This window comes from Metschnikowia bicuspidata (genome assembly GCF_001664035.1).
Source record: "Metschnikowia bicuspidata var. bicuspidata NRRL YB-4993 chromosome Unknown METBIscaffold_7, whole genome shotgun sequence".
Lineage (NCBI taxonomy): Eukaryota > Fungi > Ascomycota > Pichiomycetes > Serinales > Metschnikowiaceae > Metschnikowia > Metschnikowia bicuspidata.
Genome location: NW_017387737.1, coordinates 491,901 through 517,099, shown reverse-complemented (window position 1 = coordinate 517,099; position 25,199 = coordinate 491,901). Strand labels below are relative to the sequence as shown.

At 44.3% G+C, this 25,199-nt stretch overlaps 12 protein-coding genes across 12 annotated transcripts; 7 read left to right on the top strand and 5 right to left on the bottom strand.

Annotated features, from left to right (window-relative positions):
* Positions 1–6: 6 nt before the first annotated feature.
* METBIDRAFT_46915 (putative RNA helicase) lies at positions 7–5,778 on the bottom strand (the record flags this gene model as incomplete). Its single annotated transcript, XM_018858101.1, has 1 exon — positions 7–5,778. The coding sequence occupies one exon, from the start codon at positions 5,776–5,778 to the stop codon at positions 7–9; it is 5,772 nt and encodes a 1,923-aa protein (XP_018709866.1).
* A 149-nt stretch (positions 5,779–5,927) lies between these two features.
* Positions 5,928–7,937, top strand: HAS1 (ATP-dependent RNA helicase). Its single transcript, XM_018856317.1, has one exon. The coding sequence runs from the start codon at positions 5,983–5,985 to the stop codon at positions 7,705–7,707; it is 1,725 nt and encodes a 574-aa protein (XP_018709865.1). The 5' UTR covers positions 5,928–5,982; the 3' UTR covers positions 7,708–7,937.
* Positions 7,938–7,991: 54 nt separating this feature from the next.
* Positions 7,992–8,468, top strand: METBIDRAFT_46707 (DNA-directed RNA polymerase III subunit; the record flags this gene model as incomplete). Its single annotated transcript, XM_018858066.1, has 1 exon — positions 7,992–8,468. One exon carries the CDS (start codon positions 7,992–7,994, stop codon positions 8,466–8,468), a length of 477 nt encoding a protein of 158 aa, XP_018709864.1.
* Positions 8,469–8,586: 118 nt separating this feature from the next.
* Positions 8,587–10,779, bottom strand: METBIDRAFT_46901 (putative lipase; the record flags this gene model as incomplete). Its single annotated transcript, XM_018858099.1, has 3 exons — positions 8,587–9,218; positions 9,261–9,578; positions 9,618–10,779. The coding sequence occupies 3 exons, from the start codon at positions 10,777–10,779 to the stop codon at positions 8,587–8,589; spliced, it is 2,112 nt and encodes a 703-aa protein (XP_018709863.1).
* Positions 10,780–11,570: 791 nt separating this feature from the next.
* Positions 11,571–11,849, top strand: METBIDRAFT_25096 (uncharacterized protein; the record flags this gene model as incomplete). The annotated part of the gene is made up of 1 exon (XM_018855287.2): positions 11,571–11,849. A coding segment is annotated over one exon (279 nt), but the record flags the coding sequence as incomplete, so codon positions are not given.
* On the bottom strand, positions 11,735–13,043 carry METBIDRAFT_33512 (dolichyl-diphosphooligosaccharide--protein glycotransferase). Its single transcript, XM_018856316.1, has one exon. The coding sequence runs from the start codon at positions 13,013–13,015 to the stop codon at positions 12,017–12,019; it is 999 nt and encodes a 332-aa protein (XP_018709861.1). The 5' UTR covers positions 13,016–13,043; the 3' UTR covers positions 11,735–12,016.
* Positions 13,044–13,264: 221 nt separating this feature from the next.
* RIM13 (Rim13p) lies at positions 13,265–15,106 on the bottom strand (the record flags this gene model as incomplete). The annotated part of the gene is made up of 1 exon (XM_018858075.1): positions 13,265–15,106. A coding segment is annotated over one exon (1,842 nt), but the record flags the coding sequence as incomplete, so codon positions are not given.
* A 1,019-nt stretch (positions 15,107–16,125) lies between these two features.
* On the top strand, positions 16,126–17,607 carry METBIDRAFT_47005 (putative glycosylphosphatidylinositol-alpha 1,2 mannosyltransferase; the record flags this gene model as incomplete). Its single annotated transcript, XM_018858112.1, has 1 exon — positions 16,126–17,607. The coding sequence occupies one exon, from the start codon at positions 16,126–16,128 to the stop codon at positions 17,605–17,607; it is 1,482 nt and encodes a 493-aa protein (XP_018709859.1).
* Positions 17,608–18,142: 535 nt separating this feature from the next.
* Positions 18,143–18,531, bottom strand: METBIDRAFT_33508 (uncharacterized protein; the record flags this gene model as incomplete). The annotated part of the gene is made up of 1 exon (XM_018856315.1): positions 18,143–18,531. A coding segment is annotated over exon 1 (296 nt), but the record flags the coding sequence as incomplete, so codon positions are not given.
* Positions 18,532–19,448: 917 nt separating this feature from the next.
* On the top strand, positions 19,449–21,440 carry METBIDRAFT_47086 (uncharacterized protein; the record flags this gene model as incomplete). The annotated part of the gene is made up of 2 exons (XM_018858123.1): positions 19,449–19,933; positions 20,150–21,440. 2 exons carry the CDS (start codon positions 19,449–19,451, stop codon positions 21,438–21,440), a joined length of 1,776 nt encoding a protein of 591 aa, XP_018709857.1.
* Positions 21,441–21,921: 481 nt separating this feature from the next.
* Positions 21,922–23,951, top strand: GRF10 (Grf10p). Its single transcript, XM_018856314.1, has one exon. The coding sequence runs from the start codon at positions 22,147–22,149 to the stop codon at positions 23,845–23,847; it is 1,701 nt and encodes a 566-aa protein (XP_018709856.1). The 5' UTR covers positions 21,922–22,146; the 3' UTR covers positions 23,848–23,951.
* Positions 23,952–24,102: 151 nt separating this feature from the next.
* METBIDRAFT_13620 (uncharacterized protein) lies at positions 24,103–25,197 on the top strand (the record flags this gene model as incomplete). The annotated part of the gene is made up of 1 exon (XM_018854399.1): positions 24,103–25,197. The coding sequence occupies one exon, from the start codon at positions 24,103–24,105 to the stop codon at positions 25,195–25,197; it is 1,095 nt and encodes a 364-aa protein (XP_018709855.1).
* Between the last annotated feature and the right edge of the window lie 2 nt (positions 25,198–25,199).

The window sequence follows — 25,199 nt, the reverse complement described above, 5'->3', positions numbered from 1 at the left end:
AAAACTTTACATCAATGTGAGCTTCACTTCGTACGAAATACGCATCGCATCGTTCACACACATGAGTACCACCTCTTGACCCCTCATATCATCAAATATCTCCAATGAGCAAACAACTTTTCCTTTCTTGCCAAATAGTTTAGGCGAAGCTCTTTTGATGAGCAACAACTCTTTTTTGTTGGCGTCACACAAAATCAAAAACCAGGATTCCCTTTGCGTTTTAGGAAAATGAGGGGCGTATGCTTTAAACTCACGGGTCAAAGGTGAGTTGTGGTGCTCCAAAACAATGGAAAGAGATTCAGGATCGCTCTGCTTGACGGAAAAATCGCCAGTTGGCAAGTGGGAAACAACACGCATAAATGATTTTAAGGCCTCCTCGCCAGCATCTTCAACTCCTAGTCTTTTAGCAAGCTTGCTGATTTTTCCAGGATTGAAGGTTCCTAGGACAGTGAAGTCAATTTCATCGGTAACTTTGCTGGGGTCCACCCCTGGGAGGGCAGACAATGCATTCTCGTCGTGCCAAATTCTTTGTTTGAGACATTGCATGATCTCGATCAAAGTAAGCACGACTTGCAAGTATCCAAGTTCAGAAGCCGCGTCGATGAAAGCTTGCAAAATACGCAAAGCCTGGTCTAAAACTGAAACAGTATCCTGCGCGTAATCTGCGATCGGAAGATCTACCCGACTCATAAACGCCTGAAGTAACAAGAATGCTTTCACATGTGGGTCCCATATGAATTCATAATCGATGTCCTCCGCTGGGTACCTCATGGCCTGAGACATCTCCATGTTAATGAGTTCCTCACCATGTCTGGTAGCCAACTCATCATACTCCGTGGCGAGACATAACATGCGCAAGCAGTCTCTAAATGAGGAGTCCACTTTCATATGCTTGAGAACCGTCCGTATGGATTTATGCGAAAGATAGTAGAATGATGAAATCTGCAAAAAAGACGTAGGCAAAAGTTGGTCTTTCGCTCCAAGTTTCACACACTGTGACTCTTGCAAACTTTCGATTGTATTGTCAATAAGCCCTCCAAGGTAGCGAGATATTCCTGCCGAAGACATATCTTCGATTCCGTAATATGTTGGATTATTGTGTGCCCTTCGGTATAAAAATGTCCAAGTTAAAAAGTCCATTGCCTGCTGGCGAGACTTTATAGTTCCACTCGCAATTTCAGCACCAATGTGATCATCCAACACTTTGTGTAGCGATGATTCAACAGGAAATCCAATATTCAAGAAATGCTTGTAAAAAACTTTTTTCGATTCTTTTGTGTAAACGATGGCCGTTCCACTTGTATCAAAGGCCGGACGACCAGCTCTTCCCATCATCTGCAAGATATCTGTCAAATCCATATCTTTGTAATCTTCAATCTTGGAGTCGAAAAATTGAGTACCTTTGATGATGACTAGATGAGCAGGCAAATTGACACCCCAAGCCAAAGTGGATGTGGCGATCAAAATCTGAATTTTGCCGGCCTCAAACAATTTGTGAGATATCTGACGATCTGACTCTACCAAACCAGCATGATGTAAACCCATGCCGAATTGTAAAGAGATTCGTAAAGTGTCATCTTTTACTCTCTCTAGAACATTTTGCAATTCTTCATCATCCATCTCCAAAAATCTTCTTGGATTCAGTTCCATTCCACATAAGTGAATCAAATCAAGTGCCGTGAGCCTTGTTTGCCGTCTTGACGCCACAAAAATTAAGACGGGTTTCTCAGGAGAATGCTGTTTGATTGCCATGAAAGCGGGTTTGTTCATTGTTTTCATCAAGGGGCAAAACGCCAAGTTATCTGGGAAGCCATCAATGTACATCTGCAAGGGAACAGGACGAACAGATGAGGAGAAGTTGAACAAACCCTCATTGACCCTAAGCCAGCCAGCCATGTCGATAGCGTTGGAGACTGCAGTCGACATACCTAAGAGACGAATTGGTTTTTTTGTCTCGGCAGAAATATAATTCATTCTGCTGACAATCATTTCCAAAATCGGACCTCTGTCACTCGCTAACAAATGAATCTCATCCATAATCACTAAAGAGATTTCTTGAACAAACTTCCTAGTTTGCCAATTACGGGAGATACCATCAAATTTTTCGGGCGTCGTGATGATGATACTTGCTTCGCGTACTTCTCTTGCTTCGGGCAACGAATCACCAGTTAATTCAACAAGTTTATGATTTGTGTTCTTCGTGATTCTTGCCCGCCAGTCATCGACTCTTTCTCGAACCAAAGCTTTCATGGGGGCAATGTACACAACTTTAGAGCCTGGAAACTCTTTAAAAGCATGCCATATGGCTAATTCGGCAACAACAGTTTTACCCGAACCTGTTGGAGAGCCAACAAACACGTTTGAATTGGTATTGTATAAAGAATGAAATGTCATTGTTTGCATAGGGTTGAAGTATCGGAATTTGGAGTTGTAGATTTTCTCCACTTCTTTGTTATGCAAGGCAGTCACAGGTAGAGGTTGCAAACGCAACAAATTTGTTCTTATAGTATGGTTCGTTGGTTTAATGAGATGTTGAAATGACACAGAGTGTACTGTCTCAGAACCGATCCATGTGTCAGAAAGGACTCTTACCACAATTTGCGCTGGTGGAGGGTCAGATAACGGAATCATGAAATCAAGCTCATGTGGAGCTCTCATCTGGTTTCTGCGGAGAATAAATTTCTCAACATGCAAAATACTTGAGTCTCCTGAGTCTTCAACTGTAACCCAAAAATATTGGGCGTTTCCATGGAATTTGTCGTCCCACACAAAGTCTGGATCCAAGAATACGTGCATCCGGGCCACGTTGTTTGTGATTGGAAAGATTTCAGCTTCAATCTCAATAAACGGAAATCTGCCAACAAGCTTGTATAATTTGTCACCGGCCCCAGAATTGTGGACCAAGTCTCCAAGCTCAGCCGAGGAGTATTCGCGCAAAGTATCGATGGAAGGATTTTTGGAGCGTATATTTCTCAAAATCGGTTCAGAAAGTTCGAATTGGCTCAATGGGTGATCAAAAGCCCAAGACCTTCGGTCAATTGACTTGCATAAAGAAAGCATTATCTTCAGAAAATGTCCCCATCTGCGATTGATACTAATCAAGAACAAAGCACGACAAATTCTAGCAGAATTTTGGGCCACGTAGTTACAGTCGGAGACAAGAGAAGACTCCTTGAGGTGAATTTGCGAAATGAATGCCTGAAGGAGAATGTTGGTTTTCCATTGGTTAGACTCTGCTTCTCCACCAACTTGACATGGGGTTTGATTGTCACAAACCTTTTTCAATTCTTCTTTTTCCTCGTCCCTGAATTTGATATTGTCAAACTCACTGCTCATACTGATCATGGCCAAAACATCAGCTTCGGTGGCTTTGGGATTGAGTGTGTGATTGAAAATCTCGATAGAGTTGTGAAGCAAATAGAAGTCAGACGCAACTCTACCCAAGTCTTTGGCAATGAATGCTCCTGAATTCTCGTCGAAAACAATCATTTGTAACAGATGAAGCCTTCTTGCTGCATCTATGATCATGTTTCGGCGACGATTTAAAAGCATCGGGTCTTCTTCAAGTTCCCTCCAGTTTATAGCATAAACTTGAGGATTCTGTCTCATTCTGACCATCATGTAAGTGTAACCAAGCCACTGAACACCCTCTTCGATTGTCGTAACCGTACCCAACGATATTTCGGCATTCAAGTTATCGATAAGTTTTGCCAGAAGTTTCGACTCAATTGGATGTTGCTGGCAAATCAATGAGACGTAGTGGTCAATCCTGTCGCTTGTCGTACACAAAACACCGGTACCAAACTTCTCGAATTGCGGTCTACCAGCACGACCAAAAATTTGAATGACATCTGAGATCCCCAAATCAGTAAAGCCACCTTGCTTTGCATCGTATACCTGCGTGCCCTTTACAATCACCACCGCAGCAGGCAAGTTAACACCCCAAGCCAAAGTGGCAGTGCAGCATAAAACCTTGATTGCCCCACTGAGAAACATCTTTTCAGTGAGGTTCCTGTCTGAGCGAAGCATACCCGCATGATGTATACCAAAACCATGATGAAAAAGCTCACGCAAGTCTTTTGATCTGTTTCTTCCAGCGGCTTCACGTTTGAACCAGTCATATGAGTCACAAGTCTCGGAAGTATCGAATAGATCAAGTTCGCCATTTTTTTGAGCCATTGAGATATAAGTTTGAGCGGTCTTTGCGGTATCCTTTCTGGAGTGGACAAAAACCATGACCTGGACTCCGGTTCGTATGTTCTCCAAAAGCCTATCGTAAGACACTCGATCGAGATTTTCACGAGCAGTCTTTGATCCAGCCTTCCCTCTAACACCCACAAGTTCCTGCTTCAATGGGCAAGGTCTGAACAGCTGATCGAAATAGAACATTCCTATGTTTCTATTCACGCCCAAAAAGTCTGCAACATCCATGTAGTTGGGGAGAGTGGCAGAAAGACCGACTACTCTGATCATCAGCTGAGTGCTTTCTACTTGGCGCAAAGTTCTGGCAACCAAGGTTTCAATCACAGAGCCTCTTTCTTCGTGTAATAAATGGACCTCATCTATAATCAAAAGCTTGACTTTTGCAACTAAGTCAGTGTCCCCATTTGATTTCCTGGTAATTACATCCCATTTTTCTGGCGTAGTAACAATCACTTGAGTGGTCATGATCTCTGCCCTGGAGAGTTGCATGTCACCTGTGAGTTCCCTCACTTTGATGCCAAGCCACTTCAATTTTTGTGAGTACTTCTCAACGATCTCCGCAGCAAGCGCTTTTAGCGGAGCGACATAGATGATCTTGAACTCGTCGTAATCAATGTCAATGACACCTTCCTCAGCCTCTGTCAAGAATTGGCCGATGGTGTGGAGGATAGTCAAAAGCGCAACGTCAGTCTTACCCGCACCCGTAGGGGCACAAACCAACATGTTTTCGTTCGTGTTGTATGCCACCGGGTAAACCAAGCTCTGCATTTTATTGAGCGTCTTGTAGTTGAACGTGCCTTGACACAAAAAGTCTAGATCGCTCACTTTCACCAACTGCGAGTCCCTGATATAGTTATTTGAAATGTTTTCTGGATATGGTATGATGATCTCCTCGTGGGTCGGATAACTGTCTCTGGTAGTACCTGCCGGCAACAGGTACAGCTTCCCTGTGATGGCAATGACATTGCCCACGTCCTGCTTTTTGAATACGTGGGGATACTGACCTTTTTTCATGACGGCAGGCGCAAGCCTTTCTTTTTTGCGGCTTTCCCGACTGGCCAAGAGCTGCTCAACACGCTCTTCTGGCGTCATCAAGCTGGGGTCTTTGTCCGCGGTTTCGGTAGTATCCAGCAGCGCCAGCGTGCAAGAGCCGAGCAAGTTCTGGCGGTTTTGCACGATTTTCGAAATGAGGTCAAACTCTTCAAATCCTAATATGTCGAAAAGCGCCGATTGCAACTCCTCGTCGCTCGGGTTCTCCAATAAGATGTTCTCGACCAAACCAATGGTTTCATGATCATCTTGCCCCCGAGAAAGACTGACCCTTGAACACTCCTGCTTGATTTCCTTAGCCACAGATGCATTTGAGGCAGAGCTTTTGGCAATCGCTTGCAATTTTTCTGTGGAAAGACCAGCGAACAAATCTAGTGTGGCCTGGAGGTTGACCTGCGGCGACAATTCACCATCGACTTTGGGCACTTTCGGCAGCAGGGGCACGTGCAAGGAGCCCAAGAGATCCACCATGGGCGCCATTGCCTGCATGTATGATTTGGTGGAGTTCACCGAATATTGTGCCATTGTCTCTGATGAAGGCGTTAATAGTGGAGGCAAATTCCAGGCGCCATTCTGGCTGGTGTGCCCGTGGCTGCGAGATCACGTGACGCACTGGAAGATTTTGTCTGGCGCAGAGCCGGGGCAGCCCCAGCAGCGCGCATCGCATCTCGGGCCAAAAAATTTCCAGCTTCCAAACCACTAGTATTACCAGCAAGGGAAGAACACAACATGGGCAGAAAAAGCAAATCCGCAGGCAAAGCCTCGGCCCAGGCACCTTCGAAGGCACCTGAAAGCGCCAAGCCCAGCAGCAAGCGTGCCCACGACTCGGAGAGTGAGAACGAGGCCTCGGACGCCGAGAATTTGGTCGATGAGCTCGATGATGAGTTCGATGAGGTGGCTCAGCTCTTGGGCGAAAACATCGAAGACCCTGAAAAAAAGCAGAGCGACAAACAACGTAAGAAAGAGGAGACCCGGTTGGCCAAGCAGCAACAGCAGGATGCCGCAATCAAGCCCACTCGCTCCGAAGTCGCTGCAGATGAAGAGGACTCGGACAACTACAACTTCGACGACGCCGGTTTTTCGCAGCCAACGCTCCAGGCCATCCACGACATGGGCTTCAGCAAAATGACCAAAGTGCAGGCCAAGACGATTCCGCCATTGTTGGCTGGAAGAGACGTGTTGGGTGCAGCCAAAACCGGGTCTGGTAAGACGTTGGCGTTTTTACTCCCGGCCATCGAGCTCTTGTACTCACTCAAATTCAAGCCTAGAAATGGCACGGGTGTCATTGTCATTTCTCCCACGAGAGAATTGGCGCTTCAGATTTTCGGTGTTGCCCGTGAGTTGATGCAGCACCACTCGCAGACGTTTGGCATTGTCATTGGCGGTGCCAACAGAAGACAAGAGGCCGAGAAGTTGGCCAAGGGTGTCAACTTGTTGATTGCAACCCCTGGTAGGTTGTTGGACCACTTGCAAAACACACAGGGCTTTGTGTACAAGAACTTGAAGGCTTTGATCATCGACGAGGCCGACCGTATTTTGGAAATTGGTTTCGAGGAGGAAATGAAGCAAATCATCAAGATCTTGCCCAACGAGGACAGACAGTCGATGTTGTTCTCGGCCACCCAAACCACCAAAGTGGAGGACTTGGCCCGTATGTCCTTGAGACCAGGGCCTTTGTACATCAATGTTGTTCCCGAGGCCGCTGCCTCGACGGCGGATGGTTTGGAGCAGGGCTATGTCGTGTGCGAGAGTGACCAGAGATTCTTGCTTCTTTTCTCCTTCTTGAAGAGGAACGCCAAGAAGAAGATCATTGTTTTCCTCTCTTCGTGTAACTGTGTGAAGTACTTTGGAGAGTTGTTGAACTACATCGACTTGCCTGTGTTGGACTTGCACGGCAAGCAGAAGCAAGCAAAGAGAACAAGCACCTTCTTCGAGTTCTGTAACGCGAAGCAAGGAATCTTGATCTGTACAGATGTGGCTGCCAGAGGTCTCGATATTCCAGCTGTGGACTGGATTATCCAATTCGACCCCCCTGATGATCCAAGAGACTACATCCACAGAGTCGGTAGAACTGCCAGAGGAACGTCTGGAAAGGGTAAGTCTTTGATGTTTTTGACTCCATCTGAACTTGGTTTCTTGCGTTATTTGAAGGCCGCCAATGTGCCTCTCAATGAGTACGAGTTCCCCACGAACAAGATCGCCAATGTCCAGAGCCAATTGACGAAGTTGATCAAATCTAACTTCTGGTTGCATCAAAGTGCAAAGGATGGATACCGTTCTTACCTACAGGCATACGCTTCGCATCACTTGAAGACCGTCTACCAGATTGACAAGTTAGATCTCGTCAAGGTGGCCAAGTCGTTTGGTTTTGATGTCCCTCCAAAGGTCAACATTACCATTGGTGCTAGTGGCAAATCCATTGAGAAGAAGCACAAGAAGCAAAGAAGAGCCTAGAATATGGGTTTAGTAAGTATAGAGGCGGTCAGAATGTGTATCATAGCATAGAAACGAAAAAGTTATTAAGTTTTCATATGGAGGTTAGCTAAAAGTAATAGGCTTCCCCCCTCATCGCACTTTTGATCAGAATCCCCTCCGTTTTCGATTTCTTTCTTCTAATGTTCTCATTGATATTGCCGCAGTGTTGTTTTGCAGTGCGGCCGGCATCATCATATCTAGGTCTTCGCGCATCGGCTTTTCCGATGCATCAACAGTAATAACTGATCCTCAGGGTAGAAAAGATGAAGGTGTTGAACGAGAGAGAAGCATTTCTACTGGACTACGAAATATTACAGCATTTGACTGGCATCAAGGAAAAATTCAGCTGGAGCTTCACGCCTGAGGACGACGCCAACGACAAATATAGAAGAAAGAGATTTGCAGGCGCAGGCCAAGGGCTAGAGGCTATCACCAGAGACATATTGCTGTACTTGGCGAAAAATGCTGCTGGATCAGTCACTTCTGAAGCAAGCTTTGGTGAGCTTGTCACATTTCTTAATGCATTTGATTTGATGAAAGCTGAGAAGCTTCAAATTGTCAACTCGTTACCCAGATCTATGGTGCATCTCTACGGCTTGGTAGAAGAGTGTGATCTGAGATTTGACGAAGACACGTGTCAGTCGATTATCGACAAGATCGATGAGCTTTTCCCATTGGCACAAGAAGAGGGTGAAGAGGAAGAAAATGAGGCTGAAGACGATGCTATGGCCGACTCTTAAAGTGAAGGTTCTTCGGAAGTTTTTTGTATATTACGAGGGTAATATTGGTAAAATGAAAACTAATTATTTCGAAGACGTAACACCCCCATCTGAGTATATCTATATTCGTTGTCCCAATCTATAAAAACGTGTCCATTACGCGGTATTTGGAATTCACCGGTTCCACGTCATTTTCATCAGTCTTTCCCCCAAATACCTTCAACCCATTGGTTTGCCATTCCTGTTTTAACTGGAGCATGCGTTCACTAAACCCTTGAAAAACCCCTGCGGGGCCATCAAAGGCCTCGCTATGTTCTGTGATCTTGATCCACGAATGCTCTTTATCCAAAACTGAATTTCTGTCGAGCTCCTCATTTTCCCTTTTGATAACGTCCATCGAGAGTATTTTAGTGAGCTCTGCCCCATCTGCACCTAGATCAAAACTGTCTTCATTGGTGATATCCAGCCCGTCTATCTCCTCAACTCCGAAATGATTTGACACTAAATGTTCGACAACGGGCCATCCGAATGCGTTAGCAAATCTGCGCCGGACCACAATATTGTTATGTGCATCTGGCATGAGATTCACTAGAACTTTTCGCCACAGCATTTGCTTATGGTACTCTCTTGCGATTTCTTCCTCGTAATGCTCAGTCATTGAACCGAGCAAGAGCTGCTTGATCTCTTCACTCTTAGTGGAAATTTTTTGCATCATACCAACCTTTTCCCCTTCGCTTGTCCGACGTTTAATTGTTCTTTTCAACTTCCCGGCTTCGTGTCGATCCGGTAATAATTTTGAAGATGTACTAGCACGAAGTGGAGGGAGATCTTTTTCTGTGTAAACTCGGTCATGCAAAATGACATTTTGTCTCGACTCCGGGTCTGTGATATATTTCATGGGAGGTAGTGGTGGGAGAAAAATTGACGTGGCGCTCTCCAACACAGAAGGCTTATGTATTTTACCCAATGGGTCCCCTAAGGCATGTTCTTCCGTGGTTGCACTTTGTTCCTCACTACGTCCAATTGATCTCTGTTTTTGCGGCATGAAATAAGAAAGCATAGCCAGAAAAGGCAGAGTTGACGAGTCCTTAGACGCATCGGGCAAGTCACGAGGAATCTTTGCTGACGACACTGAGGACCCGTTGAGGAGCGATGAAGATGAATGCTCACACAACTCGGGCTTTGCAGTACCGAGAATAGTCGACAACCCTTTGTAGTCCAAGTAAAGCAAAGCAGATGTGCGCAATGGTACGATCCCGTCGTTGAATACATTGGCGTAAGCAGTTCGGCGGACAAATCTTTTTAGGATTCTGTGGGTGGGCCCCGACGGTAGTAGAAGCAAAAGAGGTTTGTTGTCTTGCTCAGTGAACTGAAGGCCCAAGTCATGGCCTGTGCGACCTGCAACACCTGCCTGAAGGGCTATTTTCACATACGCCGGGTTCTCGTGGACGACCCCAAGCATGGGTGAAGCCAAGGTGATAAAATTCACCGGCTGGAGCTGCTGGAAGAACCAAGGATAGTTGGTTTCGAGATACGCAATGGCAAAGGTCTGCACAAGCCCACCCAATGAGTGTCCCACGAATGAGATCTTCGTAGTATTTTGAAGGCTTTCGTTTTTGAGGAGTCCAATCACATACTCAGCCACGCGGCTTCCAAGATACTTGATTCCTCGTTCGGTCTTGCAAGCATTCCCAAAATAGCCTTTCACCACGACGTTCTCAGAGGATGCATCGATCATTTCCTTCAAGAACAACATGTCTGCAGAAACATTGGAGTGGAGCCCGTGCGTGAGAATCACCAAATGCGTCGGTTTCGCCGGGTCCGGTAGGGGCAAATTCCACAAGTCTAGAGTGTCATGCACTCCCACAAGCAATCGGGGGTCAGACTTGACAGCAATGGTTTCGTCGATCTCACGCCCACTGGACACACACACCTCAAAATTGACTGTTTGTGTGAGGCTAAAGAGCATCTGCGAGCTGACATCAACCAACCACTTGTACTTAGAGTTGTACGTGTGGCATGATAGCTCTGTGCAGAAAGTTTGACCCGGATGTAGCTGGGGCTCAAAAACAGGCTGGTCAGCAGTGACAAAGGTTTTTTTGGAAACTGAGTAGCTTTCAGGGCGGCAGTCCACATACAACGAGTATGGACCTGCCACATACGCAGCACGCAACGCCAAGGGTTCCGTATTTCTCACCCGGAGCCACAAGCTTGGTGGGGGCAGAGAGAGATATTCTTCTGCAGAGCAGCAGGGTGAATACTCGATTTCAAGGCGAGTGGTCTGACCAATTCCGACGCTGTGGAGAGATTTGTGTATTAGTGGTGCCACCATTAGGGCGTTGGAGAGAGACGGTGTGTCACTGAATTTGGCACTGGGGCTGAGCTTATGAGGATTCTCCAATTACAAGGCCGAGTTTTTTTGAAGGAGGTTCCACAGAGGCTCGATGAATGTGCTTCACTGGAATGCCACTGGGAGCTGGTTTACTTAAGAAACTAGGTGCTATTGCATGTGAATGAATGCTGCGAACTTCTCGGGGACAGAAAACAGCTCAATACGGTCTACTTTTACTTGCGACTCAAAACCTCACGCACAGATTGGAGCGAACGTCACTTGTGATTGAAAGGAACCGTAATGCGCAAGAAGACTCAGTAGGTGGCGTGCCTTTCTTTAAGTGAGGCGCTCGTCTACAGCTACTTCGATGTCATGGGTATACAGGAAATCGATGAAGGCGACGTGACGCAAGTAGGCTTCCGAACTAGCATCTGGGGTGTGTCTATCTTGATGAGCAGCTGAACAATTTGACTTCCTCTGTTTTCAAAACCACATGTACAGCCTAAATGGTGTAGACATAAGCCCGTGCAAACGAGCCAGAAGACTGTGGTTTCGATTCGTCTCACTCTTATCGGTACCAAATCGCAGTGCGCAGGTGAGGTTCAGATAGTATTCGCGTAGTCCTTCGAATACATTGTGGATTCCACTTGTGCATTTGATCAGAAAGCCACAGCACTGACTTCGGCATCTGGTTCGCGAGTTTTGAAATCTTACATTCTAAACGGGTGCCAACCTCTTCAAGGCATTACTCCCAAAAGGACACAACATTCAAAATGGTGGAGGAAAACGTCGATTTCCACCCTGTGGAACTTGCGGCACATTTTCTTCTCTCCGGTTCGTTGGATAGCTTACATGAGACGTTTCTGCTGTTGCACGAGTCCCAGAAAATTCTCCTCACACGATTGCATCTCATTGAGACTCGTATGACCAAAGTGCTGGAAAACCTAGACTCGTCCGAACTTGACTTGGCGGGTGTTCAAACACGCGTCAAAAATATACGCAAGAAACTTCAAAATTGTGCCGTCTTGGTTGACAAAGTTGAAGCAAAATTGGAAACACTTGAAGACTGAGCTTTCAGTGATGATGTCGACAGATCAGGCTACATTCGCCACCAGTATTCAAATACTTTTGCACTATATTCCCACCCACCACTAGGGATGTAAAGAATGGAGTCGAGTTCTTTTATTCTTCGATACTATTTAGTGTTGTTTCTTTGAACCATCATCCCACGAAAGTCTCAAAACTTGAGGAACTCAAAGAATCTGTATGGGTAGCCACCATATTTGATGCCAAAAATGTTCAAGAAAATACCATACAACAAGTATAAGCACGCGCACACAACAACACTGGCCAAAAGCTGGGCTTTGGCGTCTTTTATCTTGGAAACTCTCACAGTCAAAACAAGGAACAACAATCCCGAGAGCCCATACAACGAAGACAATGCCTGGGTCTCAAAGATATACTGCATTTGAGGTGAAGGTGCAAAGTACTCGACCTTACGCCCATCATCTCTCACATATGGTGAATTCTTCATCTGATTGAACATGTGGCCTGTAAGAAACATCAAAATAAGAACGATCGACACAAGACCCCAAAGCAATGGTGATCTGACTATGCTAATCAATCTAGTAGAGTACATCTTCAAGGCGAAAATCAGACCAAAGGTAATCAAAGCATGCGTGGCAATCTTGCTGTAATCCACTGGAATGTACAAGTCAATGCTATTGCCTGTAACCGCAGTTACCCATTTGGAGAGTAATTCAATATGATCGCCTTGATAAAATTCGTACTCATGAGAATCTGACAAAAATGTCGAAGGCTTAGTGTCTTTTGGAGTTGGAGGGAAGTGGTATACCTTGGGAATTGACTGCAATGCCAACAACTTGAACAATTTCTTAGAGTCATCAAGCTCGGAAACTAAAAAGTACACGTTTTTCCCGTCTTCAGTAATCCCTTTAGGATATGTACGTCTGTAGGAGTTAGCAACAGTCTCGTAGTATGGCGCAAACTCACCACACAAAAAACAACTGATCTTTGGGTTCCGCGATGTCAAGAAGAGAATGAGATGATAGTCTCTTTCGCCATAGAGCACTTTTTGGTAGTTCTCGTCAGACAAGTGAATTATGCCATTCTTGCCTTTAGACTCAAGCACATTGTGCAACTCATCATTTGTGTAAGTTGCAAGTACTGAAGCCCATAAGAGCGAAACCAAAAATAATGGAGTCCAACACTTCATCGTTGAGTATGGAGGTGGTTAATCTAGCATACCGTGGCCTAAATACGTTGCGTCGCGAGGATGCACCGAGACAAGTCACGTGTGCGGCTCGAGTGAAAGGCAGGCACCGGGCTCTTGATATCACTATTGTTATATCACTATTAGTAACGACACGATATTCAATACGAATAATTCTTCAATGAGCGGTACTGACAGATGCCAAATTAAATAAATAATTGAGTTTTATAAATGTGTTTAGAATCAAAATCATCAGTTTATTAATTCTTGTATTTCAAGGCGGTGGCTGCTGCCTGCTGAGACGCGACATATACCTTCTCCAGTCTCGAATCTCTCAACCAATAATATGTACGGGCGATCCAGCTCAGGTAAACAACAGTCCAAAAATATACCGTAGACACTATCACTCCATTCATTTGTAACTATTATTGGCTGTCGGGTAAGGCTGTCAAATACAGAGGCTCGTATAGCAGGCCGGTAATTGTTTGCCTGCTGGGCGTCGTGCAGTCCCAGTCGTAGGTGAAATGTGACTTCAGTCTGACTATGCAGTGTAACAATCTCGAGCTTTTTTCTGTTCGAGATGTTCCATTCAAAAGAGGTCTCCTTCATGAAAGTACCCAAAGCTTGCGGAGTGGGATTGACTTCAACCGCTTTGTCTCCGTTGTAAGCTATCATCAATTTGAACTCACCCTCTTCTCGCGGGTTGTAGGTCGATGCCAAAAGTTTATAGTTTCCCGGCTCGAGATCTTCGATAACATGATGAAATAATCTTTGGGTATACTTTTCACTGAACATAAGTTTCGATTGATCCAACTTGCGAACTTTTTTGCCTGATTCTTTAGGATTGCAGTGAAGCATGTGTAGATTGACATCCACTTTTCTGTTCACGCAGCAAAGAGCCACTTCAAAGCGGGTCTTCATGTTAATGACAAGATCATACTGTGGGTTATTGATAAATGTTTCGTTTAGCCAGTTTCCTCCTGAGGTCCCTTGGCCCCAGTAGCCCGTGATAGTAGGGAATCTATAGTTACATGAGCTTTTTGCTCTTGCAAATGTGATGTTCTCCGAGTCATGATAAACTGTGATTGCAAATTTACTTGACTTTTGGTCTCTGCTCACCACAGTCAAAATATAATTCTGTTCTGGCTCCATTTCGAGCTTTATCAAATGGTGCTTGGAATTAACAAATTTACCACCGAGCACACATTCATATTGATTGCTGGTGAAAATAGTGTGCTTGGCGTCTCGCCAAACTGAAACACAAAATTCGGATTTGGCTTCTTGAAATTTTTCGACAAAGATCCAAACTTTAGTCAGCTTTGCTGAACCATTGCGTAGGTGAAACTGTGACTTATCTCCCAAGAACTCAGTAGGCAAAGCCGAAGGCGAGGTGACAAAAAAAATCTTACTTTCATTCGCATGAGATGGCTTCCAATTCAAATACAAGAATTTGAAGTGACGAAGAAGTCGACGATCTATTTTGAGTAATCTTTTGAATTTTTTGTTGTCTTTCTCGCGAAACGCCCAGGGGTTTGTCAATGTATACGAGCCATCATGGATATCATAGTCACTCAAAACATAATCATGGTTACTGATAATCCCAAGAGTTCCTTCTAAAGTAGATGCAATCCGACCTGTACCTAAGCCGATCATGAGGCTTCCTGCCATTTTTGATTTCATAAACTCAGAGAGTCTCAGCTGAATTTCTTGGTCCATCAAGAGAATTTCTGGTAGCCACCCGGTCAACACATAAGTATCGTTTGCCATGTTTGAGCCGTCAAAAGAATAATGCCCCTCAAATGAAGTGACATATGCCTTTTCAAGAAGGGCAGGCCAAAGCAAAGAGTCGCTTCTTGTAGAATGCACGAACAAATATCTATCTTCGTCTTGCTTGAAATGTGGCAATTTTGTCGTGATGCCAGTTTCACGCCAACATCCATCTATTAGTAGACGTACCTTAGCGGTTCCGTTCTCAAAAATTGTCACGTTTTCGATGAGCTTTCTTGCGAGCCCTAATTCCGATATTGATAAAAGAGACAGCACGAACGAGCAGTCTGAAAGGATATCCTGGTGAAGGTCACTGAGGGGATTCAGGCTATCTGCATTTGCAAAATGTTTGTAAGGTGTTGACGGGGTTTCTTCAATGGACAACTGTTGTATGGGAGCCAGCAATGAATAGTCAATGTCCCGGAATTCCACAGGATGGTCGGGCCCAAAGGCAGGGATTCGTATGCATTTGTCTGAAGCGAGCACCGGGGCTACATCGACAGACGAAGCAGTCTCGAAATGTAAAGTAGGAAACCAAAATCCACCACTTGCAGCAGCAGCAGAAGTTAGCCACAAAAATCGCTCCTGCGCCAGCAAAGCAGCTACTCCTTTTTCGAGAAGTTTTTTGTAATACTGAAGCGTATATTGGGCTTGTTGTTCAAGCAATTTTTGAGGTGCTTTGTGGGGTGCACCCAAGAGCTTGTTGATAGTGTTACAAGCAGAAAGTGCATGATCTTTCGCTAGCTCAAGCTTATTTTGTGCCAATGCTAGATGGCTAAGCTGTAGTAGAGAGCAGCCTTCACTGAGAACTTCTGTGTGTGTAAAAATCTTCACTTGCCTCATGAGACCGACCCAATGATGGAAGTTTATCGTGTCTTAAAGAGAAGCGATAAGCCCCACTGCACAGTGCGCCTTCTGGTCATATACCAGATGTGCTTATGGTGCAGGGTAAGCCAATATATGTTGCGCCACTTTAATCATTGAACGAATACCAGGTCATCAATGAATCCGTAAAGCTCGCCACTTTTTGACATATGAAGCCAACAATGAGCAAAGGCAAGCCAGAAGAAGATCCGTCGGAAATTTTTCTGTGTTCTTTTTCGTTCTCACGTCGCCATGGGGGAATGCTCGTATGAATTTTGGATTGTTTCGCACGACCTGAAGCAGATCACTGCGATCGGCTCTCCGCATTTATTTCAATCCTCATAGTTCTGGAAACCGATTTCTCAATTACCAACCAATGCTAAGCGACTGCCGGAAATTGTTCACTCCCTGATCTCTTCTGCGTTTTTATTTATGTAAAAAACAAAAAAAAAAAAGCTTGGTCCACAAATATTATCTCAGGGATGTCCTTGGTTGCGTGTTTATGTGTCTTTTTTTTCAGACTACTCAATGCGTTTTTCATCCGGACGTTCTTTCAACCTGATGAGTATTACCAAGCACTAGAACCCGCTCATCGTCTTGTATATGGCTACGGATACTTGACATGGGAATGGCATGAGGCTCTAAGGTCTTCTCTTCATCCACTTCTTTATGCATTTGCTTATAAGCTCTTTAACATATTCATTCTGGAATCCTGGGCCGTGGTTGTTGCCCCGAAAATTATGGGAGCATTGATCGCAACTACCAGTGATATCTATACTTACTGGTTTGCCTCCCGTTACTGGCAGAGTCCTTCTGTAGCAAAAGTTGCACTTGGTCTCTCGCTTATCAGTAGCTGGAACTGGTATGTTTCTACACGCTCATTTCTGAACAATTTGGAAATGGCCCTCACCGCTGCCGGCCTTTCATATTGGCCGTGGCATCAATACAAGCTAATGCCATTATTGATATCATGCCTTTTTGGATTTCTAAGCTGCATAGTCAGGCCCACAAACTCAATACTATGGGCCTTCCTTGCGGTGTGCCTTTTGGCAAAAAATATCAGAAGATTTTCCAGATTAGTCTCTCTCTTGGTGTCAGTCAGTTTGGTATTTATGTTGACTTCAATGTTGGCCTCATTGGCTGATCGGTTCTTTTACGGTCGATGGACGTTTCCTATCTATAATTTTTTGGAGTTCAATGTTTTTCGAAATCTCCTGATCTTTTACGGCTCAGCTCCTTGGCATTTCTATTTGCTTCAAGGTATACCTCTCATACTAATGGGATATTTACCACTGTTTTGCCTTGCGATCTACCAATATCGGAGAACAACACTTGTTGGCCTATGTGTATTTTTCGTGTCGGCGTTTTCCTTAATTGCACACAAAGAGTTTCGTTTTCTCCAGCCACTTCATCCAGTGATGATAACATTGTGCGCCAAGACAATCTACCAGAGAAGGCACATCAATCTCGCCAAACTTTTCGTCTTCGTGGTTGTCATCTTTCATCTGTTCATTGCATATTTCTTTACCAGAGTTCATGAGGCAGGTGAGATTAGGGTCGTGGAATTGTTGAGGGATGACCCAATGGTGGAATCTATTGGCTTTCTTACACCTTGCCATTCGACGCCCTGGCATAGCATGTTTCACAGACCTGACTTGATTTCGAAATCATGGTTTTTGACGTGTGAGCCACCTCTTCATTTCGAAAGCGGCACTGCTGAAAACATACAAACATACCGCGATCAGCTGGATCTATTCTTCGACGACCCAGTGACGTTCTTACAAAGCTTGCCATATGAGTGGCCGTCTCACTTAGTGTTATTTCAACCAATGCAGAAGGTGGCAATGAGTGAACTCACCGAGTATTATGAATGCAAGAGGGTATTCAATGGCTATTTTCATTGGGACCCTCGCCGCAGCGGCGATATTATCGTTTATTGCAGAAAAGAGATCCTTATGATTTAATTTGTCTGGACTTTGGCATGGGTAACATTAATTCTGTTTGAAGATTTGTGCTCAATTAATTCAAAATTTCGTCCTGATTCTTATTGTATCTGAAGATGAAAGAAAAAGTGAAATGAAGAATAGTAGAGTGATGTTGTAGTTTTTCTTTCTCAGTTCACTTTGCAATCAGACACAGCCAATGATCTAGCGAAGTGTAACATCTCTTATATTCACGATTATGATATCCCAATCCTTAATTTAGTGCTGCATGTGATGTGGCTCATAGTAAATGATTGAAACTACTGATCCCAGCAGTGGCTGATTTGGAGAGGCGGCGAGTAGCGAACTAGAAACCTTGATCTGTTATTCGATGACGCTTTAGGTGTGATGTGTAAGTGCTTATCCATTGCGAGTGTTCATTGCAATCAACTCACGCTCCAACTGGTCCACTCTATCCTGTAAAACATTTTGATGAATCTGTGATATTAGGTGTTCATCATTGATAATCTCAAGCAGCCTATTTTTCTCTTCTAGCTGCTGTGTCAAAAGCGATATCTTCTTCTCTAATTTTGCTGACTGTGCATCTCGAGCCTTGATAGCATTTGCTAAATCTTTTGCGTGTGTGTCCGCAGTTTCCAAGCGTAGGGTTTGCAGATTCAACCTTGCTGTGAGCGATTCATTTTCTTCCCAAAGGTGAGCATTCTCTTTCACGAGTCTATCTGTACTGGCATTCCCTGATAGTGCTACTATTTTCGATAATTGGGCAAAGGCTTGATAGTATTCAGAGTCGCGTTTTTCGACTTTGTCTCGATCAGCAAGCCTCGCAGTGATTGTGTTCCACGGATCAGCCATGGCATATATTGGGCCGAGCTTTGCTTTTCGATTTTCAAGCGCAAAAGCTTTAGACTACTATGTTGTGGATGATAAGTGTATGTGAGAGTTGATATTTAGGACCGAGATTGATGGTAGAGCTAAGAGAGCGCGGGCCCATAAACTGGTGCGGCACTATGGCCGGTCCAGCCGAAGTCGCGAAAAGTGAACAATTTCAATTTCCTTGTTGCAATAGGTTTTGATATATCGTAGTCTTTTTAGTCGATTTGATAGATAATAAATGAAGCTTTGAAAGGCGGCTTTATTGAAGTCAGCTTTGCCGGGGAACAGGTCAGTATCGTCATGAAAACAATCTCTCCAAATTCAATAATCTCTCACTGACTCGTGCCTTTTAGGTGTACGAAATATAATCATGGCCCCGCGCAGTGCTGCACAGCTCCCGAAAAGAAGGCCGATAAGCGTCGCTACAAATTCGTGAGCTGTCTACCCTTTATTGTCACTACGCAAGCTTAATAAGGCAGCATTGATAAGAGCATTATTTCCGCTGTGTCATCATTGTGTCCGCTCATTTTTGAGAAGAAGTTCGGGATCAAATTTTGTACAGTGCTTCTTGTTCATTTGTCTTGCCTTTCAAGTTTTGGCTTCTCGCAATTGCACACTCGCCCCACGCACGTATAGTGATCTTATCAAACAAATTGTACACCTCAGAACAAGACGCACACTTCACCATATTCGAAGCCACGGAGTAGCATATTTAAAAGACCTTAATCTGTTCTATGAGCTCTTGGTGGCCCTTATCAGCTGGATCTGCTTTGGCAAACCCTCGCCTATCTGAAGGTGGCAATAATAAAAGTGGCAAAGAACCACAATCACCCACCCTGGAACAAAGTAAGCCAATATCTTATTGGTCTTGGGCTACAAGTCTGGCTGTAGAGCCACATGAGGCAACTGACGAAACCCCGCCCTGCGGCGGAACTGACCATCCTACGAGACAACAAGACTCGTGGTGGTCTTCAGTCGTTGGGCCACCAATGAATGCAGTTTCTAGATTTTCTATTCTGAGTGCTAATTCTGTCAGTCCTAGACCTGCGTCCCAAAATTCCCACACCCCAGTTGTTGACACGAGTCAATTGGAGACTGACAGTATTGGTAACATTAACAAAATCGAACACGTCGCTCAACAAAATAGCTGGTTATCTTGGCTTAACTTTCTGGGTCCGAACCCAGCAGAATATGAAAATGATACTGAAAACAAGCACGATCTAGAAGCTTTCCGAGAAGCAAAACTGGCTATAGAAACCAGTAAAGATGCGTGTCATTATGCCATCTCCAAACTTCACGGATCAAGTAGCGTGTCTTTGGCTGTACATGGTACAATCACAGAAAGCACACCTGTGAACTTCAACGAGAAAAAACAACCTATCATGCCTCATCAGCTTCTCGAGAACGCAATCCCAGATCCAAGACCATCGAAATTTTCAGAGACACAAAGCGACCAAGCTAAAAAATCAACCCTGTACAAACCACTGGATCAGCACCAAAAAAGTGAATCAAACAATCCGGCTGAAAAAGCGTCATACGGCTTTCATCCACCATCTGCAAGCGATTCATCTAGGATCCTTCAAAACAAAATTCTGGCTCCCACACCTTCACTTGATCCAGACACCAATATCAATCGTTCGAAACAGGAGTTTTCCACAACGGCTATACCGTTGAATTCCTGCACACCCAGCAGCTTAATTCCCGTTTCACCGGATCTTGACTCAAATCTTAGAGTCATTACTTTGTCTACCAAGATAAGGTTATGGGGCGAGGCGATTATACATAAGGAGATTGTTCCAGGAACTCATATTTACAAGTCGACTCGCCCGTCTGTGGAAAGAAAACGAAAGAAGGTTGTCAAAAGGGCTCTTGTCATCTCTGTGCATAGCTTCTTGCCCACAAAATTTGTCAGGTCAGTGATATCCCAGAGCACCGGAAGTGCATCTATAATGGCTGAAAACGCTGTCAACGCCGTACATCGTTGGGCCAACGACGATGGTGAACACGAACTTCAAGTGCAATCAATAGCTCTTGATGGCATTGGAACCATCGGTTCTAGAGTAGACAACTCACTCCACCTACTCCAAAACTGGGCAGATGAAGTCAAGAATGCGGAGTTCATTTTTATGGTCTCAAACTCTACTGCTAGTCCCGTGGCACTTCAAATACTACAGCACATGGCTAAAACTTCTAGCTTTGGGTTAGAACACAAGAAGGTAGGGTTCCTAAGCATGTCAGGGGCTTTGCAGGGTCGTGTTTCCGGGCTAGATATGAAAGTCATAAGAAGGGCTTATACTTGCTATGAGTATGACATCATCATGGAATTATTCGAGCTTCAAAAAAGCAGTTCTCATTTAAGCAGGAAGTTAACTGAAAGCATGAATGATCTATGCCAATATAATGTCAAATTGGCATTGATTGGTTCTGTTGATGACAAGTTCATTCCAATCGCTTCCTCTGTCTCCTACCAAACAAGTCATCCCAATATTTATAAGGGTCTCTACATTGATGAAGATGTAGAGGTACCAGAATTTTTGATCCGACTCATGTCCATGATTCTTACAATGGAAAATGTCGGATATGCAGATCACTATCAACTTCTCAAAGATTTACTGGAGTTGTCACAAGGGCCTTTGGGAGTGTGCGCTACCCATGGAGAGATTTTCAAATGCCCCGGTGTGTATGATGTTGGGGTCAAATTTGCTTTAGAGACTACAAGTCTCAAGTTGCGCAAGAATGCGGTATTCAAACAGTTCAAGTCATACGGCGCTAATACAGAGCGCAACTTATACCATTTACCTTGGAATGTACGCGGGTTAATTAATGACTTACTAAAAACCAAACACATAAAAAGCATGAAACTTCTAAAAGAATTAGTGAGTGAGTACAGAAAATGGGATCCCTCCACCCGCCCTTGGCGCGAGATAAAACAGTGTTTTGCTGCTTTTGAAGAGAGCAATCCAGAGGACTTGATGATGTGAAAAAAAAAAAAAGAGAGGGGAGGAGAAAATTGGTTGGGCATAGAATTTAGGGCGATCTGCGCAAAAATTTTTGAAGCGAGTTTAAGGGCCAACAGAAGGAATTGGCGAATCATCCTTGCAGTCTTCGCAAATTGCCTCGTGCGATGCGTCGCGGTGTGCACATAGCAATACGATACGAACAGAATGCATGTGGACGGCACAACGTGGCTCTCTCATAGACCGCGGATCTCAAAGAACATTTATTGATTTTCTAACTTTATTCATTTCGGTACTCAAACCTCTAGTTGGAATCCTTCTGTTTTTTAAAGGATGCTTTGGTGCAGCATCAAACTCTAATTATTTCGCAAGTAATCTTTTTAAGATGTTGACCCAGATATTCTAGTCAAGGAATCATGTGCCAATACAAAGCTCGGAGGTTCCGCATTTTTTGGGCAAGTACACTACCTCGGAACCATGCAAGCACGTTCTACGAGAACGCCTGTTGTCGTGAGGACTTAAAAGTTTAGGTTTCTACTTAGTCGTAACATAATATTCAGGTTTCAGCCAGTGATTTGCTACCATTCGAATCACAATTAGTGAACGTTATAAAGCGTTGTGTCATTAGAACTCAGAAAAAACGATCATCTTATTGAAGTGGATTTAGCCCACCGACATTTTCCGAGTGATTGGTACTGATTCCGGAAGCAACACAACAAAACAGCTCAAAATGTCAGACGATACAAATCTGAAGCGCTCTCGTGCCTCGGGAGAGGTATTGGACTATCTCCTACGAGAATTTGATGTCAATCAAAACCCAAATCCTGATCAAAGAAAAGATATCAGTGAGAGGACAGGGATGACAGAAAAGGCCGTTCGCATTTGGTTTCAAAATCGCAGAGCCAAGCTTAGAAAGTTCGAGCGTATGGGTAAACCAGTAAAGCAAAGTGGCCGTCCTGGTGTATCGCCAAGAGGTGTTGTTAGTGGTCCTTCGTCTCGTTCAAACCTGCTAACTAATGTCTCTCTCAGTGCTCTTGACCAACACTCAGAAACACCCAACGAGCTCAACGATAAATACTGCTTCATTGATTGCTCGTCACTCTCGGTGGGTTCGTGGCAGAGAATCAAAAGTGGACAGCATGATCATCATGCCTTGAAGACTTCTCTCATAAACCTATCTCCGTTCACACTCGACCAGTTCATGAACACTGTGGATTTGATGGTGATTTTGTCCAAGAAAAACAATGAGATCAACTACTTTTTTGCGGCGATCTCCAATAACTCAAAAATTTTGTTCAGAATATTCTACCCGATTTCGTCGATTATATCGAGCTCATTATTGGAGAATAGTGTCAGTAAAGAGAGCAGTGAATTGAGACTCAAACTATCTCATACACCAAAGTTTTCGGTTTATTTTTTCAGCGGAATTAACGCAAACCTAAACCAATGGTCGATTTGTGACGATTTTTCTGAGGCTCAGCAAGTCAGCTCAGCGTACTATGCTCCAGGGGGTACTTCCACACCACATGTACTTGTTGGTTCCAAGTTGTCTCTTGAGTTTTTGCTTGAATTTGTTAAGACGCAAAACGAGCATCAAATACCTGGCTTTGAATCTGTTGCTCTTCACCATTTTGAGCACGATCCAAAAGACAGTCACTTAGACGCTTCAAACGTCAACGCCTTTGACCCAGTTCATGCAACAGAAACAAAAGGTCAGTATACTTTAAGCCATAATTCACATGATGCAAATGATTTCAGCATCAAACATGACGTTGATTGGCACGATACCCCTCGAGATGAGCAGGATTTTGCCATGAAAGGTATCTCGCCACTTGGTGACTTTCACAACAGATCGCAAAGTCCAGCGATGAGCCAGCACTCAAGCCTAAATACTGATATTAAGTATCTGACGGGACTTAGCACAAAGGAGTCCGAGAACGCAGGACATTCTTCCAAGAAGCCTGAGAATGAATACTCCGACATTTTCACAGACAGCCCTGATTTTTTTAATGCAGTTCAAACACCTGGCACCCATCAAACCCCCTCCCATACTTCAATTCGTGACCATGATAATCTCATCAACAGCCCATCCACGAATGTTCATTCCTTTGTCAACGACAATGTCAACACTGACAACATTTCCAACAGCAGAAGTGATAAAGACCATCAAGTGAACTTACGAGAAAGCTCCGCTCTGTCATACTCTGCGCCTCAATTTAACTCGTCAATTGAGCAGCATAAATACGGCTATGATGATGGAACTTCGCACCCGCATGATTATGGGTTTGCTGCGCAAATTCCAGCGAACGAATTTCTGGCGCATGAAATACTCTCAGGGAACCAATCCATGCCGAATGATACCTCGAATTCTGGTGCCACAACACAAACTGCCCACGAAGATCAATTCATCGATTACAATGGCGATGCTTAATTTGAGGTGTTACTTCTTGGAATCATGCCGGAGTGCTCCACGGGTGTGTGAAGACACCGCTCGAATAGAAAAGTTCAGAGTAGAATCAAATCGAATGCATTTCAAGTAAACGTAACTCAGTGACATCAGTTTGATGCAGGCTCTTAACAGACGTGGCTCCTCGGCGATGGTCACGTGTTCCATGGCAATGCACGCGAGATCAGGTCTCGACGACGGCACCCAGCGTTTATTTGAAAATATACGCTAAACTACACTATGTTACGTCGAGTCGGTATCCGCTTCCAACTGACAACATCAAGGCCATCTCTTGATTCAATTCTACCGAAAAAAAAGACGATCAACAGACTTCTCTTTGACAATGACTCAAGGCTCGCTTATAAGAAGGCGATGCCCATCTTGAACACAGTATACGCTAACTTGGACTCGCCACAAGATATCAGATTGCCAAGTCATGCCAAGCATGATGACCTTATGATGCTTCGTTCGATTTTACATGATTTGCGTAGTGTCACGAATTCTATTAACAAAAATCTTGTCGATTTAGAAAATGAACTTGTCGAACAAGCTGCTGAATTGGGCAACAATGATGCCATAGCCATGTTAGCTTTTGAAGCCGTAGCATCCAAAGATACCTCGAAAGAGGACCATGCTCATGCCAATAAACTCATACGGCAGCTCACAGAGCAGAAACACCCTTTGGTGTTTAAGCTCGCAGGCGATTTTGCATTCTCCAAGTCATACCATGAACAGGCCGCACAATACTGGCAACAATTTTTAGAGCTAGAGGATGATACCATTTTGGCAAGCCATGTGCACTCCAATTTAGGAATTTATTACTATCACTACATGAACCCTCGTCCCAACTTAGGCGAGGCCAAATTATGCTTCGAAAAGGCGATACGCTTTGGTCAACTCGACTCGCATATAGTTAAGGCACACTACTACTTGGGCCAGCTTTACTCCATCACTGATCCAGTCTTATCAAGGTATCACTTGGAAATAAGTGCAACCAAGGGGCTACAAGAAAGTCTTCCTTCGTTGGGCTTCATGGAACTCAACGTCTTCAATAACGTATCTAAAGCTTTGGAATGGTTCAAGTTAGGCGTCGAGGCAAACAGTGACATTTCATGCTTGATTGGCCAGTTTGACGCTCATTCCAGAGCCGGAAGTAATGGCAAGGCTATCAAAATTCTCGCAAACTTGCGTGGCCTTAAAGAAAAATTAGATAAAATTCTTGCAAAAGGCATAAACCATGTTCCCGCATCCTACCGCGAATTAGCTGCCAGTAACCAAGTCTTGTTGAATACTTTTTTTGCAACGAGATCAGATGCTATTAAAAATTTACAATAGAT

Coding starts and splice junctions, on each gene's coding strand:
- HAS1 (XM_018856317.1), top strand. CDS start 5,983: ATGGGCAGAAAAAGCAAATCCGCAGGCAAAGCCTCGGCCCAGGCACCT.
- METBIDRAFT_33512 (XM_018856316.1), bottom strand. CDS start 13,015: ATGAAGTGTTGGACTCCATTATTTTTGGTTTCGCTCTTATGGGCTTCA.
- GRF10 (XM_018856314.1), top strand. CDS start 22,147: ATGTCAGACGATACAAATCTGAAGCGCTCTCGTGCCTCGGGAGAGGTA.